At 36.8% G+C, this 18,495-nt stretch overlaps 1 protein-coding gene across 5 annotated transcripts in view; it reads right to left on the bottom strand.

The window, feature by feature from the left end:
* Positions 1–18,495, bottom strand: part of MSR1 (macrophage scavenger receptor 1) — an 86,766-nt gene that overhangs the window by 24,920 nt on the left and 43,351 nt on the right. For all 5 annotated transcript variants that reach the window (XM_082374805.1, XM_082374804.1, XM_082374806.1 and 2 more), the window contains exons 6-8: positions 11,023–11,103; positions 8,015–8,104; positions 2,591–2,644 (exon numbers count right to left, since the gene is read on the bottom strand). In XM_082374805.1, coding sequence (XP_082230931.1) covers positions 2,591–2,644; positions 8,015–8,104; positions 11,023–11,103 — 225 coding nt within the window. The remainder of the gene's footprint in view (positions 1–2,590; positions 2,645–8,014; positions 8,105–11,022; positions 11,104–18,495) is intronic.

The following is an 18,495-nucleotide window of genomic DNA, read 5'->3' on the forward strand; positions in this document are numbered from 1 at the left end:
AAAGTTGTGGTTACCAAGGGGGAAGGGGGGTATACATTTCAAGATTGGGATTGACATATACACACTATTATATACAAAATAGATAACTAATAATAACTTACTGTATAGCACAGGGAACTCTACTCAGTACTCTGTAATGACCTATATGGGAATAGAATCTAAAAAAGAGTGTATATATGTATACGTATAACTAGTTCACTTTGCTATACAGCAGAAACCAATACAACACTGTAAATCAACTATACTCTAATAAAAATTAATTTAAAAAAGCTGAACCAAAAAAAAATAAAAGAGGAAATCAATGATTATTTTTGTTATATTTAAACCATGCTTGAAAAATATTTTTTAAAAGTACAGCAAAATAATTCAATATAAATTTTCATATACCAGAATTAATTGAATATGTGGGGAATCAGTCACTTTCACAGGGAACAAATTGGTACAACCTTTTGGGAGCCATTTGCAAGAATCCATCAAATTGTAAAATGCACGTCACCTTTGAACTATTGATTCTACTGCTAGCAAATTCTCTATTAAAAAATATTCCCACAAGATCATGTAAAAGAGTGCTGAATGTAGCATTGTTTCTTAAAGCCAAGCTAAAGCAAAGAAAAATCATCAAGTGTTCATGACTAGGGAATTGAATGATACATTATGCTAATTATGGTAGCGCTATATAATGGAATAGTGTGTAGCCACTGAGAGAAAAGAGCCACATATACTGCCATAGCAGATGATTGGCATATTGACTTAAATAAGGAGAAAACAGAACACACTGTATAGATGTTTCTGTATTTGATTCTTTCTGTCTTTTTAAAACATTATGGAATTATATACTCTCCATGAGGGGCTGGGTACATGGAGAGGAATCTGGAGGCTATGTACACACACACACATTTATACACAGAAATCTCTCTTAATACTTCCTCAAAGAAAGCAAGCACGTAAACTTCAAAACAGCCATGCAAATATCTGTAACTGAAAACATATCTGAACGTATCTGAAAAAAAAAAATTCAAAGCATTTGATAACCTCAGGTAACAAAAGACAGTGTAGGTGTTAGATTAACAGGCTACAAAATAAAGATGTCCCTTATTTGCCAAGTTTAACCAGAGTCAAGGTGAAGAAGCTCAGAGAAAGTCTCAGGAAAAGGAGATAAAGAAGAACCAAAAAGGAGATAAAGAAGAACCAAAGATAAAGATGAAGGTAGAGATAAAGATAGAAATAAACTTGCAGATAGGGAAGAGTTACACAGGAGCTCAGTGAAAATAAATGGAGTGATAAGGAGAAAGGAGAAGAAATGGAATAAAAAGTAAAACAGCAGATCAAAGCGATCACATCAAAGAATAAATGGACACAAAGGAGAATTTTTCCTATTGTTTCTATTATCTTAATATAATAATAACAACAATAATAATCATTGACTAACACTAAAGCACTTTGAGGAGATACACAATACTCAGTGTTGTTCAATTTAGGGGCAAACACACTTCAACAATGCAACAATTATGAAAACAACTGTAGAAAGCATCATGTGGTTACACCGTACTTAAATGGTTGGCATTCACATTGGTGACCCTAAGTTGCCTAAATGTGGCATCAACACAGTGTATGAGGTAAAAATAATTATTTTTACTAAGACAGAGAAACTGGTACTGCATTTTTTTAAACAATAATTGCAACTGAAAACTGCTAGATTTGGGATCCATTAAAGGATTTGCGAAAATCTGTCTAAAACAGACCCCTGATGGGTAAAGATTATGACAGCTGTGTGTGTATCACTTATTCTCTCTCTCACACACACACACACACACACACACACACACACACATTACATGCAGCTCCAACTGGGAACACAGAGGAGGAACCCTTGGTTTCTGAGAAATCAAGTGTGGATTCCTCATTCCCTTTCAAAATCCTTTCATTATATCTGGTAGATTTGGCCTAGACACACAACCATTGACTTATGGCACTGTGACTACTGAAGATATCTCATCTAATATTTAGTTTTCAAGATCCAATTTACAGATTCTCTACATTGGAACATGAGGTCAGCGTTCCATCCACAGAGATCCCTGCTGTGAAATCTATTCTGTTGCAGTTTTGAAGGTCTGGGATATCGAATACCACTTTTCAAGTTTTTATCAAAACAAAACAAAACACACAAAAATACCCCAGCTGTCAGAGAATTCATCTGTTCTTAGATTGTTCAAATTCTTATATGTAACATTTCAGTTATTTCAGTTAGTAGGTAGGGAGGCTGTATTGTTTCTATTCATATGCTTGATTTTTTCAGCAGATTGAAATTGGCTTGAAAATTGAACAATTTTCTATGTGAAATTTTTAGAAAATTACACTCATCACAAAAACTAAATACAAATGGGTAATGAGATTTAGAGTAGTATAATTTAATCTATTTGTTTTACACCATTTAGCACAGTTTATTTGTAGAAAACTGTGGCTGACTTCCAGAGAATCCCCAGGGATCAACACTGAAGTTCTCAACCTTTGCCTCAAGCCCAGACCACCACTATCACAAGCTTGTTTATTACAAAGGCACACACAAAAAACCAAGAAACCGTAAACTTACTTAGCATGCTTCCACTCCCTTTTTCCCCCTTCTGGCCTTTTTGTCCAGAATTTCCTTTAAAAAAATAAAAATAAATAAAAGGAAAAAAAAATTTTTTAATGTAGGCAATTCACAGTGCTTGAAAAGGAGACAGAGCAACACAAGGTCATCTAGAATAACAATGTATAACAACCTACAGATTTTCAGACATAATAATGTTGTTGTTGATGATGATGATAATAATAATAGCTATCATTTTAGAAACCCTCTTATGAACTTAGCATTTTATGGGTAGGTCCTTTACATACATTATCTCAGATTACTTACCAGGACATTAAATGTTCCATTTTCCTAAAGTAGGCAAAACTGAGGTGTAAGCAGTTTGTTTGGGATTATTCACGCTCCTTTTTCTCCTCCTTCTTTGTGTCTTCCTCCCTCTCCCAGAAAGCCTGGTATCCTCCATCTCATCCCAAACCTTGTTTTTCCCTTCCCATTACAATTTGTCTGCCCTGTTTTCTATTTCTTTTGTGTGAAGCCTAGCAAAGATGGAGCTGTGAATGAATTTCTGAGAGTGGTGAGATCCCAATTACCTCAGTCTTGTGGGAAGCTGGGAAGGTGTGAGGGGTGTCTAAACCTCTAGATAGTTACTTTTGGCTTCGAGAAAGCTCATTCACATACTTTAGAGGTGTGCTACAGACCCTGTGCTAATAAGGGTCAGGATCTTATATGGAAACGTTGTTAAGACCCTGCTCTTTGCTAATGGGTTGCTATTTCACCTAAGGTTAGTAAAACTATATCCAGAGGTTAAGCACTTAGTACCAACAAGAGAATTCAAAGATGACAATTGCATCTCACTAGAGGGGTGCTGTTCTCACATACCGATTCTTCTTCCAAGAGTCGTCAGATATGTCTTGTAAGTAATCACCTTCCGGCATAAAGGCAGGACTGATCATAGAGCCATCTATCTCTAAGTCAAAATCTTCATTAATGTTCTTGATTTCCTCCAACAAAATCAAGGACTGTTCTCTTTTCATCCAAGAGCTCAAAGGGCATAGTTCAAAGATCATGAGCTTTGGAATAATAACAATAATTTTAAATTCTCTTGTGTTGAATTATTTTGCTCTGCCACTTATTAGGTATGTGGCTCAGAACAAGTCTGTAAACCTTTCTGAGCTGAAGTTTATTCTTCTTTCAAATGAAAAAATAGTACCTTCCATTGCAAACTTGCCTTGGAAATTAGCAACAATGTTTATAAAGGGCCTTGCTCTTAAGAGATGCATGTAAGAGATGGTAGCTCTTATTTGTTTTACAACATCACTTAGCTAGAACTGTCTCTGTGATTTTATTTTCAGTGAATGAGAGGATTTTTTCATTCCATTTCACTTTTTTATGGCACAATTATTTTACATTTTATTTTGCAGTTTTAATCATTATTTTGTTGGTTTTTTTGGTCTGTTTCTCTAGCTTACTTTGCCTCATCCATGCTTTGTTTTCGAACACTTGTCCTTATTCACTTCTTACAGAAGATTTTTTTGATCCCCAATTTACCAGATTAAAAAAAATACAAAATAATGTCTGATGAGTAACACGAAAATTGAGATTTAGCACTTAAAAATCGAAGTTATTTCCAATTAAAATTTTATTTTGAAATGCCAACCATTCCTTATCACAGTATAATAGTCTCTAATTGCTTTGCATATATGATTATACTCTACACCATTAAATTCATTTTTTAATTGTGATTCAGTCATTTCAGGTAATATTAAATTGACAAGAATTATTAATTTAGCACAAAGTACCTAAAACCTTTTCTATTTTTTTTTTTTTTGATGGTAGGCTTTTATGAGATATAATACCAAAGTTTTAGCTTTCCTCAAGAGGAAAAATCTAAGATATTAAACAAAAATTGGGGGGGGTGGTTAAAATGGTATAACTGATCAGTTCTAATTCTTTTCAGAGAAGATAATATAATAAACAAGCTTAATTTTATCATTCTAGCGTTTTTATCAGAATTAGAAAATAATTGTAAAATTACTCTGGGAAGTCTTTTCATGTTGTGGTTTGTCTTGGGTATTTTATTTTTTAAATAAATTTATTTATTTATTTTTGGCTGAGTTGGGTCTTTGTTGCTGTGTGTGGGCTTTCTCTAGTTGCAGCGAGCGGGGTCTACTCTTCATTGTGGTGCGGGGGCTTCTCATTGTGGTGGCTTCTCTTGTTGTGGTTCACGGGCTCTAGGCGTGCGGGCTTCAGTAGTTGTGGCACATGGCCTCACTAGTTGTGGCTCACGGGCTCTAGAGTGCTGGCTCAGTAGTTGTGGTGCAGGGGCTTAGTTGCTCCGCGGCATGTGGGATCTTCCCGGGCCAGGGCTCGAACCTGTGTCCCCTGCATTGGCAGGCAGATTCTTAACCACTGTGCCACCAGGGAAGTCCCTGTCTTAGGTATTTTAACGATACCTTGATCTCTGTTCAAGCCAGAGATCTGAACAAATGACCCATTTTTCTTCTTATAAATAAAAAAAAAAAAAATGTTTTATGTCATTTTAGCATGATTCAGAGATTTCCTCACAGACGACACTTGGAAATCTTTTCTCACACTTGAACACATTAAAAATATCCTTTCTAGAGAACAGGGATTCCTCTCTCCTTCATAATGACACCTTAGGCTAAAAACGAGCCCAAGGGCTTTCTCAAAACCTGGAGTTAACCACCTCCTGTCAGATATGTCACTCTTCTGTCAAAAATAAAGAACTAATATTTCTGAAAGCCACTGAAAAGTAAGAAGTAGATGGCATGTAATATACCACCACTCTAACTTTAAATATCAATATAAGAGGAGGTATTTTCAATAGCGTCATTGTGACTTCAAGCATTCTCAGAGCCTCTGCCATGAGCAAGGCACTGGGTTCCTCATTTTCACACACAGGCACACTTAGCCCAGCCCAACTCTTTTCAGCTACTTCAACTCAGATGTGACATCTTCCCTCCTCTGCCTAATGGTTCTTCCTATTTCCTGAATTCTTCACCCTCCACCTTCTTCTTAACCTTCCACAATCTTTTTAACCCTTCTTTCCTCTGTATCTTCAACAACTTCTCTATTTTACCTTGCTGTCAGCATTTAAATAGTATTCAAATTCACTTTCAAAGAAAAAACAAAATCAAATGAAAAAGCCGATCTCTTCCTCCCCCTCTGCAGAGCCAGACTGCTCTACCCCGCTGTCTACTAGCCTCACCACCAGGCACCCCTGGGCGTTCCCCAATCTGGCTTCCACCCCACTCCACCCGGCCCCACCAAAACTGCTCTCAATAAAGGCAACATCCTCACGGCAACAAATGGAAAGAGGTTTCTGTAGGCTGCATCTTACTTGACCAACTTTTGAAACTCCTTTGGGTTTTTTTCACCCCACCTTCTCTGGGTTTTCTTCCTCACTCTGGCTGCTTTGCTTTTTCTGCTCAGTCTGTACTTCTGGAACCACTCAAGGCTTTATCCTAGGCTCCTTCTCTTCTCACTGTTGCCTACCCGTAAAATATTACCAAAATCAATGATTATTAAAATTCATTGACTTCAATGAACATTTATACGAGCATAGCTACAACTTTGTCTTTCTACCTCTGGCTTCCCCTCTGAGTTCCAAACCCATATATTCGACTATAAATATCTCCATGAATGGCACAGAGTGTTCGATAGCTGTTTGTCAAATAAATAAAGGAATTCGTTGTGGTCTATAGTTTTAGAATTCCTAAGAAAGACCATAACTCACCCTTAGAATCAGACTTTGAATGGACTCCAAGAGTCTAACCGGAGAGAAGCACATTATTTACATTGCTGGAAAACCTAGTTCATTTAATGAGGTTCTATTCAGAGTACTCTAGGGGTTTTGAAGATATGTAAGGTTACACTTCAATTAAATCCTCCGAACTCTCTGCAGTAAATCTGTCGGATGGTAAATGCTCTATAGATCTGCCATGGATCAAGAAGAAAGTCTTCCCTTTCTCTTCTTATATTTGTACACTTTATCAGTTAAGGACTGTGTCTTATTTACTTCTCATTTCCCTGCACCAAGCATTGTCCCTTGTATATATATATATTGAGTACTTAATACATGTGGAAGGAAGAGGGCAGGGTGGGGAAGAAAAGGAGAGCAGGAGAGAAAATAAGAATAAATAGGGCTGCTCTTTCCTAATCTTTTTGCTTTGAAATCACTTTGCTTTGATTATCACTCAGATAGTCCAGGCTGGGTCATTAATTAGAAAATGACAATTAGTAGATTTTATTTCTAATTTTATTACCCTCTTTGGACTCTTGTAGAGGAAGAATGCATTCACTGTTTTAATCTGCAGTATAACTAAACTAGTACCAGGCACTGCTGCTCATATTTCTACCAAATTTGAGTCTTCTAATAAGGAAGTAATATCCTGAGAATATCTTTTGTCAAGGGATTTATTACCTCTACCCCTGCTTTCATTTTTACAGTCTCTCTTTCTCCAGTTTTCTTCACCTGAAGATGTGGCTCTCAAAGTGTGGTCCCTGATCAGCATCGCCACTGCCACCTGGAAACTTGTGAGGAGTCAACATTCTCAGCGAGCCCGACCCCTAACCTATTGTATCAGAAAGTCCTCCGGGGGTGGAGCCCGGTAAGCTGTTTTAACAGGCCCTACAGGTGATTCTAATGTCTGCTAAAGTTTGAGAACCACAGATGTAAAGAAATTCTGTGCATCTTTAGGCCAGCTCTAACACGACTTTCTTTGTAACATCTTGTCCTGCTCTACTTTCTACCTCCACAGCTTCCAGCTTCCGTTACTTTTGTCCCACTTTCCAAATGTTTTATTACTTACCACTTGGTAATACAGCTAATTGGTTCTGCATTTTTCTGTGCCCTGCTCTCTTCTAAAATTTCGGTGTACAGTTCACAATTCAAGCTTAGGCTAGCGGCATAAGGAGTAGAAATAATATCATCATGCATGTAAACTGTAAAGGGCCCGCACATGGTGATTACTAAGTACTAATATACAGTAGCAGGCAGGTTCTCTTGCAAAGGATAGGATTGCAGGTCTGCCTGTATTTTGCTAACTGTAACTTAACAGGGTTTGGCGGTTTTGGTTAAAGGGGTGTTAATACTTTGCTTGTTTGTTTTTCTCTGCCAGTCTTTCCATTCTCTTTATTCTGAGATAGATACCATTCTTCATGGTGATTTATAGTGGTGTGCAGTTGATAGATCCTCTGCTGTGTTTTTATATTGAACTATTTTCCTTCTGGACATAGAAACTTTCCTCAGGTGGGCAGAAATCAGTTTCAAAATGTTTCAGATCACAGAATAAACTACATGTGAGTGCTGCTATTCATACTATGATGACCATTGTTTTTGTTATCTAAGGAGTTGAAAGGAATATCTATGATCTGGTGTTTATTTTACATATTCTGTAAAGAAAATATGCATTATCATAATACCTGGCCTCCCGGTCTTCCCCACTGATCCTGGGAATCCTCGACTTCCAGGAAAACCAATGGATCCCCGATCACCTTTAAGACCTGGAGGACCTACACGGTAAATGAAAAAAAAACAACCCAAAAAACAGTGGTAATAATTCATTTTGCATAAAGATTTGAGAGAATAACAAAACAATCTAATTTCACTAATGGATATGAAAGAGGTGAATCTCCAAATGGAGGAATAATGTCTTTCCTAAAATTTCACGTGTAAAAATTGATAGATAACAGTAACAGTAAGTAGAAACATTAGTGCATTTAGTACACTGTAGATATTCAATATGTAACATACTGTCACTACAAATAAAAACACACAAGGAAAAAATAATCTTAGAGTTTTAACTGGAAGGCTTATATAGTCTAATCAGGAATCTTCAAATGGCAGAATTTTGCTATAGCTGAAATGATAACTTTGAAATGTAAGCTAAAAATTGGATTTTTAAGATTTGTCCCAGAAAAATCACAAGTCAAGCAATGAGAAGTATCAAAGAATATTTATTAAAAAAATACTGAGGTCCTAGTGCAGGAATATATTACTCTATCTCTCATGCTCTTGTTTTTACATACTCCATTGTAATCCCAAACAATAATGTAGCCATATGTGTGTGTGTGTGTGTCCCAGGCACAGGGAAAGTATTCAGTAAACATTTTTTAAAGTAAAAGGTCAAGTAATTCTCCTTGGCATGCTTCCAAGGAAATGCCATGCTGAAATGAATTTCTATTATATTATTTGAGATAAAGCACAGTTTAACATAATATCCACCCCAGTACATAAGTAACAATTGTAATATATTTAATGTACTGATTATTTAATACTACTAAGCACTTATATCTTCTCAGATTTTCATATCATGGTTTCGAGTCAAGCTGAGTTTAGTGGGCTCAATTGCATGTATAGGTATTTTTTGTTTGTTTGTTTTTGTTTTGTTTTGTTTTTTTGGTACAGGGTTTCTTTTGTCTTTTCTTTAAACACTCCCATTGTAATATTTATTTATTTATTTGTTTGGCTGCACCAGGTCTTAGTTGCGGCACATGGGATCTTTTAGTTGTGGCATGTGGGATCTTTAGTTGAGGCACGTGAACTCTTAGTTGCAGCATGTGGGATCTAGTTCCACGACCAGGGATCAAACCTGGGCCCCCTGCATTGGGAGCACGGAGTCTTAGCCACTGGACCACCAGGGAAGTCCCTATAGGTGGGATTTTAGTAAACCTGCTTGAATCAGGAAGTAGAATTATCAAGACCGTCCATCATATACTTTTAACTTCCTGATTCCCTACCAAACATGGGGCAAATAGGCAATCTTGCAAAGAACAAAACAGAATGCAGCAATTAGGTAGGAGAGATGCCTAGTAACTTGAATATTTTTGCTGCAGTGCACCAAATCAAACGGCAACCTAATAATCTAAAAGAGTCAATTTATCACTCTAACAATGAAATCTACCTCTCTTTTTTGAGGGGCCAGATAATGCCTATTTGTGTATATGAGCAATACCAACAGCAGCAGACTAAACCCTCACTTAAAGAATCAAAGCAGCTTTGCAACGGTATCCGTCTATGGTAGTAACAAAAGCTGAAGCTTTTAAATCCCTCTTTCTATTTGATTCCGAAACAGCTACAAAAGATGTTCCCAAGATGAAGCTTTGGAAGGCAAGTTGTAGCCCAGACTGAACTTTTAGGGTTGAGTTATAAAGCTTTGACAATTGCAATTTGTAATGGAGGAGCTGACAGACCTTTGACAATAGCCGCTCTGGCAGATAATATAACACTGGTTACTTCCTCTGCTTATGACATTAATGCACCATTGCTAAGATCTGCTGGGTGCGAGTCAAGTAGAAAGACTTTTCTGAATAAAGAATCTTACCTGGTATTACTTTCAAAGGCAAACCAACAATTTATATATATATATATATATATATATATATATAAAGAATTTTAAAAGCTTTCTTTTTTTAAGGTAAACTTTATATATTGGCTTTTTAAGCACTATGATGTAAAGGGCAGGCATGTGTCAAATTCATGCTTTTCATTTTTAAAAATTGTTTTTCTGATGTAACCTGGGCTGGTTGATACATTGATCAGAAAGAAGAACAGTTTATATAATCAAAAGACAGAAAAATAAGATCAAGTCCCTGGTATTTAGACATTTTTTTGGCAGCACAAACTATTCTAGTTACCATTAGACTGAGCAGTATACTCCCAACCTTCAAAAAGTGTGCAGGTATTTGATTTCTAGCCGTGAATACCATCACGATCATGTTACTGTTATTATCTTTATTTTTTTGAGAGCAAAGAAAGTTCATGCTCCTTCTCTTTTTCTGTCTCCTATTACTGTCTTTCAAAATATTGCTTTCAAGATTACAGAAGAAAATAATTTGAAACAATTTTGCTCTAAGTAAGATACAGAGTGGCTGACGGCAAAGGGAAAAGTCATCTGTATTCCAGTCAGGATTTACACTGAGATTGCATAGGTTTAAGCAGATGAATTCCAGTTAAGGACTATATAAGGAGTATATAATCCAATTTGCCTTTGATTTACATTAGTTGTTTTTTTTTTTTTTTTTGTATCTTAAAAACCAGGTAACCTCCAAATATATTCAACGTGAAAATGGTTTTCATATTTTCCTTCACATGTGACCTAAAACTAGGTCGGCCAAATACTGTTTGCAGTCAGTGATATGGACCACACTCTCTAGACTTACGAACAACCCCATGTTGTTAAAACACTTAACTTTCTTTAAAAATCAAGAGTCACTGCTTACCATTCAGAACATGATAGTGATTAGGCTACCAAAACATTTGATATCCCCTCAACACACACACATACACATGCAGACACACACACACACACACACACACACACACACACACACGCCACACAGGGAACCAGTCAAATAACTCATTCCCCCTACACACATACACAGATGTACATTACCTAGCCCTGCAGTATATGATGGAGTAGTTACCATACCTACTGGACCTGGAATGCCTCGTGGACCAACTTCTCCAGTGGGACCTCTATCTCCTTTTTCACCTGGAGGTCCAGGAGGACCTTTAAAAAATAAATGACAATTACTGATCATAGGCTTAAAGCATAGGTAAAATAGATTTGTCATTTGTCAAGACAGTTACATAGGTAAATCCAAAGGCTCTTATTTGTTGCACAATTACACAGAATGAATAGACTAACCTTCCTGAATGGAAGCATACCCTGCTACTGAGTAGTGCAATGAGATAGCTCTAAATTAGACAACCTAATTATGGACTAAATACTTCGGTGTGCCAAGCAGTGTTCTAGGTTCTCAGATCCTGGGGGCAGAGAAAGACAGTGAGTCAATGATGGCACAAATCCACATTCGTATTGTGTACCTACTGGGTATGAAACCCAGTGCCCCTAACACTGAGCTCCCTTGCCAAGTTTATGACTAACCTCTCTATCCAAAATTTTATTCCCCTTCTTGTCCTACCCCTCTTCCCCTCAGGATTGAGAAATATCAAAGAAAAGGGGGATTGAGACCAAGGAGGACCCTGCAGGGCCTTCCTGGGTGCAAAACCCCTCCAGGTCCCCTGTTTCTTGTTTGCAGAAAAAAGGCTTTAGTTTCCTAGGCCTTCCCCGAGCCCCAAAGAGCAGGCACAAGGAGTTAACAATGAGAGAAGTGAGGGGATGCAGAAACAAAGGAGAAGCAGTCAAGCAACGTAGCTAGAATGATAGCTTGGAGTCCTAGTTCCTCCTCAATGGATATACATAACAATCTGACACATATCTTTGAGCTGATCTGTAGAAACTAAGCCCTTCACCCATGTGGAAGATGGTGACTACATGCTGACCCCTAGTATGTAGACCCCAGACTGGCTGGAACCAGAAGGTTGATGATTAAGTTTCTGGGAACATCACCCTGTTACCTCAGCCCCAGGCAGATTTCACTATATTAATTTAGATGCTGTGTGGAAAATGTGTAATTCAAGTCATGTGTGATACCCTCAAGGAAAACAAAAATCCACATGAAGTAGACAACCAAAAACCCTATCATTGAAAATGATACCCTCGGATGTTAGAAAAATGCAGATCAGCATGAGGAGCAATGGTTGAAAAGACTTAATTGAGGAGGTAGGATTTGAAGGGGATTTTGAAGAATGGGTAGAATGAGAAGAAAGAGAATGCTGGGTAAGTGGAAGAGATGCGGGGAAAGGCAGGAAAGTGGAAATGAGTCAAGGAATAACTTCTCAAGTAAAATATTAGGTAGAATCCTTAGATAGATATAGACATTATAAAATAAGTTGGAAAGGTTGCAGGGAAAATTTTGACTACCTGGCATAGCAATTACCAAGGTGTCCCCCTAGTACTGAGTTTGATCATCACTGATTTAGTCATTTGAATTTTCTGTGCCCAGCAAAACAGATATCTAGTGATCACCTCTTTAGAATGATGGCACTGAGTATGTCCCTCTTCTACATGGAGTGCCACAGGACAATGTTATTCCTTTCCTTTAAAGCAGAACACTTAGCAATTTCTTCTCAATTCCAAAAGGAAGAAATGAACCTGGACATACCATAGAATAATCAAACAGTGATGTTTTAAAAGAGTCATTTTCGATTTCCGTGGTTCAAGGACAGCAAGGATAACACACAACTATGTTTAGCATCACTGGTTAGAGAGCACTTGTTTACAAATTTTAATCAGGTGGGTAGATATGATACTTGAAAAATTCTAAGAAGGGGCTCCATAAATAATGATAATGTTATTAGTAAGTATATTCTGTCCATTTTCTTTGCTTCTTTTGAAATCCTTGTCCCTTGCCTCTCTCCATTTTTCTGATCTCTTTCTGATTTTTCAAGGTACAACTTGGGTTTTAGCACCTTCCTTCCCTGGTGACTTAATTTTCCAGATACCACTGCTCTTCTCAATGGCACATCATCCATTTTCCTTCATACACACCATTGGGCTGTAAGGTTTTATTGCATTTTCATTACAATAGTAACTCTAGATATTATAGGAAATATAAAAGCCTAGAAAAAATGAGCAAAATATAATACATAATTCTATCATCTTAAGAGAATAATTACTAACAATTATTTTCTGTTTGTGTTGTGTGTGTATTTTTTGTTTTTTGGGTTTTTTTTTACATAATCATCATGCAAACCGCATACTACTGGGCATTAAGTAGTTGTAGTAACAACTAGCAAATTCTCCTAAGCTATAGCTTAATGTTGGAAACATATATTAAGGTGTCCACAAGAGATGTCATGGTTCTACATCAATGGGAATCTACGCATCTTCTATTCCTGCAGAATGTAGTTTTTCCCAACAAAGGGGTTTTAATTCCCACAACCGTGAACACAGCTGCAGTTCATTCATCTCTGCACAGTGACAATGGAGGGGGCAAGCAGGACAGAAAGACTCAATTTGCAGCTTGAATTTTGCTGAGCAAATTAAAGGGAAGCAAATCCACAGTACTCCAGGATGGCATTTTGAAAAAAAAATGCACACGAAAAGACTCTGATTCAGTGATTAGGGCTCTAAAGCAAGACAGACATTCCAGGAAAAACTAGAAGGTGTGAGACAAGAAGCGAGGGACACAGACTAGCTCTGGGCTCTTAGCCTCTGAGATTAAGAGTTTTCACCATTTCTTTAATAAGTAAGAAATGGAACTCACTATCCTTTCAATTATTTTGCATGTAACTATGCATAGTAACTGTGCACAGCCCAAATGTTGGAGCATTAACTCAATCATAACAAATACATCTATGTTATTTTATAAAATTCTGAGTTAAAGATCCCTCTCTGTCTATTTCTATATAAAAATGCTGATACCAGGTACCTGAATCCCAGAGTAAGAAAACGAGGTAAAGTCTTTCCTTCAAGAGTTCTAACTGAGTGTGTTGGATGTTACATTTTTATTGTTATCTTAGTCTTCATGTAACATTAATCTCACCCATTATGTTCTGTTTAAATTCTATAATTTGTTATGTGCCTTCTACTGCCTAGAACAAAATATGGAAAGTATCTCAATGGTTTAAGTGTCTTTTTGATATTTTGGAGGGATGGAAGTACACAGATCATATACTACTTTCTCTTAGCTTCTTATGTAGAACTTTCGAGAACATTATCAACATAATGCTCTCATCTACCTTCCAAAACTGGTCTCTCCAATCCTGCTGTTGCTCACATCCTTATCATACTGCAGTTGGACTAATCTAGAGGGTTTTTTATTAAAATCTGGTCTGAATATATTTTGTCTATTCCACTCTCATTCATTCATTTATTTCAGTCTAAAAACAAATGTCTGCATCAACTGTAAAGAAATGTAGCCATTTATTCTGCCACGTTATGGAAAAAAAGAAGGAAGAACTTTAAGTCTGGGGACTTCGAGTCTATTGTAGTCACCTTCTTGGTTCTGAGTTACTATTTAACCTTTCAAAATTCTGTCCCACAATCACATCAACAACCACTTCTGTGCATCAATAAATGGACATGATGCTTCCTGGCCGCTCTCTTGCTAACATATGTCAAAGGACACTAGATTAATATTGTTCAAAACATCTGATTTGCCCTAGTTCCAGAAGCCATAAGAATTCCACTATTTTTCATCATCTTTAGTACCATCTAACTACAAAGTTACAGGGATAATTCATAAATGCTATAGCAGTAATTTGCCATGAACAATTCCCTCTATAAAACACACCACCAAATCCGCTATTAGCTTTCTCCCTATGATTTTTTTTTTTTAAGGAAAACTAAGATTTCTACTTAGCCACAGAGATGTACTGATTTAAAATACTCAGTAATTAAAAAATATCATAGATCAAAATTACCCAATTTGCTGGGAAAGAAAACCCAGGAACATCACATCATTTAAAATCCTCAAATGATAACATAGCACTAATAATATCTGCCAAAATTTCCAGAGCTATGCTTCTCCATGTCGTGTTCATTATGATCATTAATTTCCTACTTTGTTCTCAGTCTTGCCTCACATTTAGATCACCATAAAAATCTGCCAAATCTTCTAGGCTGTTGCTATTTAAACCTGACTCTTTTTTTTTTTTTCTTCCAGTTTTCATGCTCACTGACTTAGAGATGTTTAATCTGGAAGAGGCCTTAAAGCTTGCTTAGTCAAACATAAATATAGAGGTCTGAGAGAGTGAATTCCCAAGGTCTTAAAGCCAGTTGGGTAAGATCAGAACTAGAATACTTCTTTCCTGATGTTCCAGGCTATACTTTTCCAAAATTAATTGATTTCATTTTTGGCAGCTGTTCTTTCATTATTCCTGAGACGAATTTTTCTTTTATGTAGTGGTTAAAGACACAATTCATTTCTTAAATCCCAATAATTAATTGCACAAATCTCCAAATTCAAATTCTATCAATCACTTCTTCCTTATCATGACAATTGATCAATTGATACATTTTTTTTCTTTTTTTGGTGCTTTTAGTTTCTGGAAAAAAATATGCTTAAAATTTTTCCAAATAAACACTGTTTTCAGCAATGAGTCATATTTTATTTCTCTTAACTTCTCTTAACTTCCTTCCTCAAATGTTAAACAACTTTGTCTTTTTAAATCATGTTATCCCCCGCTCCCCACCAAATTCTGCTTCACCATTTCAACAATGAAATTTCATTTAGTCCTTTAGACTTTAATTGCTATAATTACTTGAGAAATATATTAAAATATCTTTACCTCTTTAATCTTCATAAATATTGAGTAATTGCTAATATAAAAGAGGAGGGACACAAAGTAATGACACTGATCTTACAACCGACATTAGATAAAGCACTCATTAATTAATACAATGTCTCTCTTGGGTTATAGTTTAATAAATATTTATTAAAAATTATGACTAGATGCTGTAGAGGATATAAAAAAGTAGCCCGTAATTTTAATGAACTTACTGTTTCCAGTAAGAGACAACATTTCGATAGAAGACAGTATGAGATATTTTTAGATATAACAATCATATTAGGAATTCTCTTGTGAAAGAATACTTAATGTTCAAAAGTAAGCAAGATATAAATGTCAGCAAGAGTATTACTACGGTGGGACCAGAGAAAGCTTCATGGAAGAGGTTGCATGTATGTCATCTATGGACATTAATGATAGATAAGATATTTTCAGATACAAATAGAAGAGGAAAGATATTCTTTCAAGTGAAGGAAAAGCCATGAGAAAGGATGTAAAAAGTATTGGGCATGTCAGAATCACAGTAAAATCAATTGAAATATTTGGTGTCAAAAAGGGAAAAGACAGGGAATGAGGCATTCAAAAGTAGTTAAGAGAAGCACTATAGAAGAACTTGAGCGCTGCAGAGAAATGTGTATGTGTAATAAGGAGGTGACAGAGAGTCTCTTTGCAATCTAGGGTGTCCCTCTAACAAGAATGCAAGGCTGCATTCTAACAAGAGTGTAGAAAGGACTGTAGTCTGGAAGACTGAGGCAGGAAATGATTGCGAGACTATTTCAATAGTCTGGCAGAGCAGTGATAAGAATAGTTTACATGGAATATAAAGGAGTGACAAAGGGTTAGAGAATGTGGAACATAAGAACTAATGGTATTCTTGGGAGAAAATAACAACAACAATTAAAATTTCTACCTTGGAAATCTGGAAGAATGACATTGCCATTACAAAGTGTAACTTCATAGGAAGGAAGTGTTACTTTCACTTATTCCTTTAAGGCATATACATTTGCTCACCCACCATATACCAGGCACTCTAACAGGTGCTGTGTATGGAGAGATAGACAAGAGAGACAAGACCCAACCTCACGGAACTCACATTTTATTCGAGAAGATCTGTGATAAACAAATAAGCAAATGTATATATTAAACAGTATCATGTACTTTTAAATACTATGAGGAAGTTAAAGCACACCATGATATAGAGAGATAATAAGAATGGGGAGGGAGAAATTATCACTAAAAAGGTAATTCTGAGTGGATCTAAGGAGAATGGAAAGCTAAGAGAACATTTAAAGGGAGAGAGAGCTGTCTAGTGCACATTATGACAGCAAGAAGTGAAACCAGCACTTCCTCCTTGTTAACTTATACTGTTCAATGGCACTTTCATTCTTCCAGCTCTCCAAGCTAGACAGAGGGAAAATTAGAAAAGAGGGCAGATAAGTAGATGGGTGCCAGATCAAGTAGGAGTTCGGATTTTATTCCAAGTCCAATGGGAAGATATTGGAGGGTCTTAAGAGATAAAAGATCTAATCACATGTTATTATTATTATTATTTCAATAACACTCTTTTGCTCTCTGTAGAATGAATTAAGAGTAGAATCAGGGAGAACAATTGGGAAGCTGATGTAGTACACCAGGCTGTAATACTGTTGCTTGAATTAGCGTCGTAGCAGAGGAGACAGTGAGAAGGAGTTTTATCGTATGGAAGAAGAGTTAACAGGACTCATATATGGATTGGATACAGGGAGTGAGAGAAAGAGAGAAATCAAAGCTTGCTTCCAAGATCTTGGAGTGAGTTACTAGTTGGACAATGACTCAATTGACAGACAAGACTAGGTAAGCAACAGATTTGAGGGGTGGATGAGGGTAGGTGCTCTCAAGAACTAAGGGTTTGGCGCAGGTTCAATCCCTGGTCAGGGAACTAAGATCCCACATGCCGTGTGGCATGGCCGAAAAAAAAAAAGAGAGAGAGAGAGAGAGAGAGAGAGAGAAAGAACTAAGGGTTTGGGTGTGGATTTGTAAAGTTGGGGATATTTAATTGAAATCCCAAGTGGAATTCGAAATCCCAAGTGGAATGTCTAATCGTTAGAGTGAAAGCTGACTAATTCAATTTTTCTTTATCATTGGTTTCAGTGTAATACTTAAAGAAAACATGCAATAGGGGCTTCCCTGGCGGTGCAGTGGTTAAGAATCCGACTGCCAATGCAGGGGACACGGGTTCAAGCCCTGGTCCGGGAAGATCCCACATGCCGCAGAGCAACTAAGCCCATGCACCACAACTACTGAGCCTGCGAGCCACAACTACTGAGCCCGTGTGCCACAACTACTGAAGCCCACATGCCTAGAGCCTGTGCTCCATAACAAGAGAAGCCACTGCAGTGAGAAGCCCATAAACCGCAAAGAAGAGTAGCCCCGCTCGCCGAAACTAGAGAAGGCCCGCGTGCAGCAACAAAGACCCAACTGAAAGAAAGAAAGAAAGAAAGAAAGAAAGAAAGAAAGAAAGAAAGAAAGAAAGAAAGAAAGAAAGGGAGAAAGAAAGAAAGAGAGAAAGAAAGAAAGAGAGAAAGAAAGAAATCTATAAAAAAAAGAATACATGCAATATATTCTATACAAGTTAGCTATAAACACAAAAATAAATATACCTGCAACCTTACAACCCAACAAACAGCTATCTATTTAGCCACTTTCCCATCTCATTCATCTTCTTCCTTTTCAAAAACAATCATTAACCTGAATTTTGTTTCTCATTTTCTTGCATTTTAAAAAC

This window comes from Balaenoptera borealis (genome assembly GCF_965194805.1).
Source record: "Balaenoptera borealis genome assembly, chromosome: 21".
Taxonomy (NCBI): Eukaryota; Metazoa; Chordata; class Mammalia; order Artiodactyla; family Balaenopteridae; genus Balaenoptera; species Balaenoptera borealis.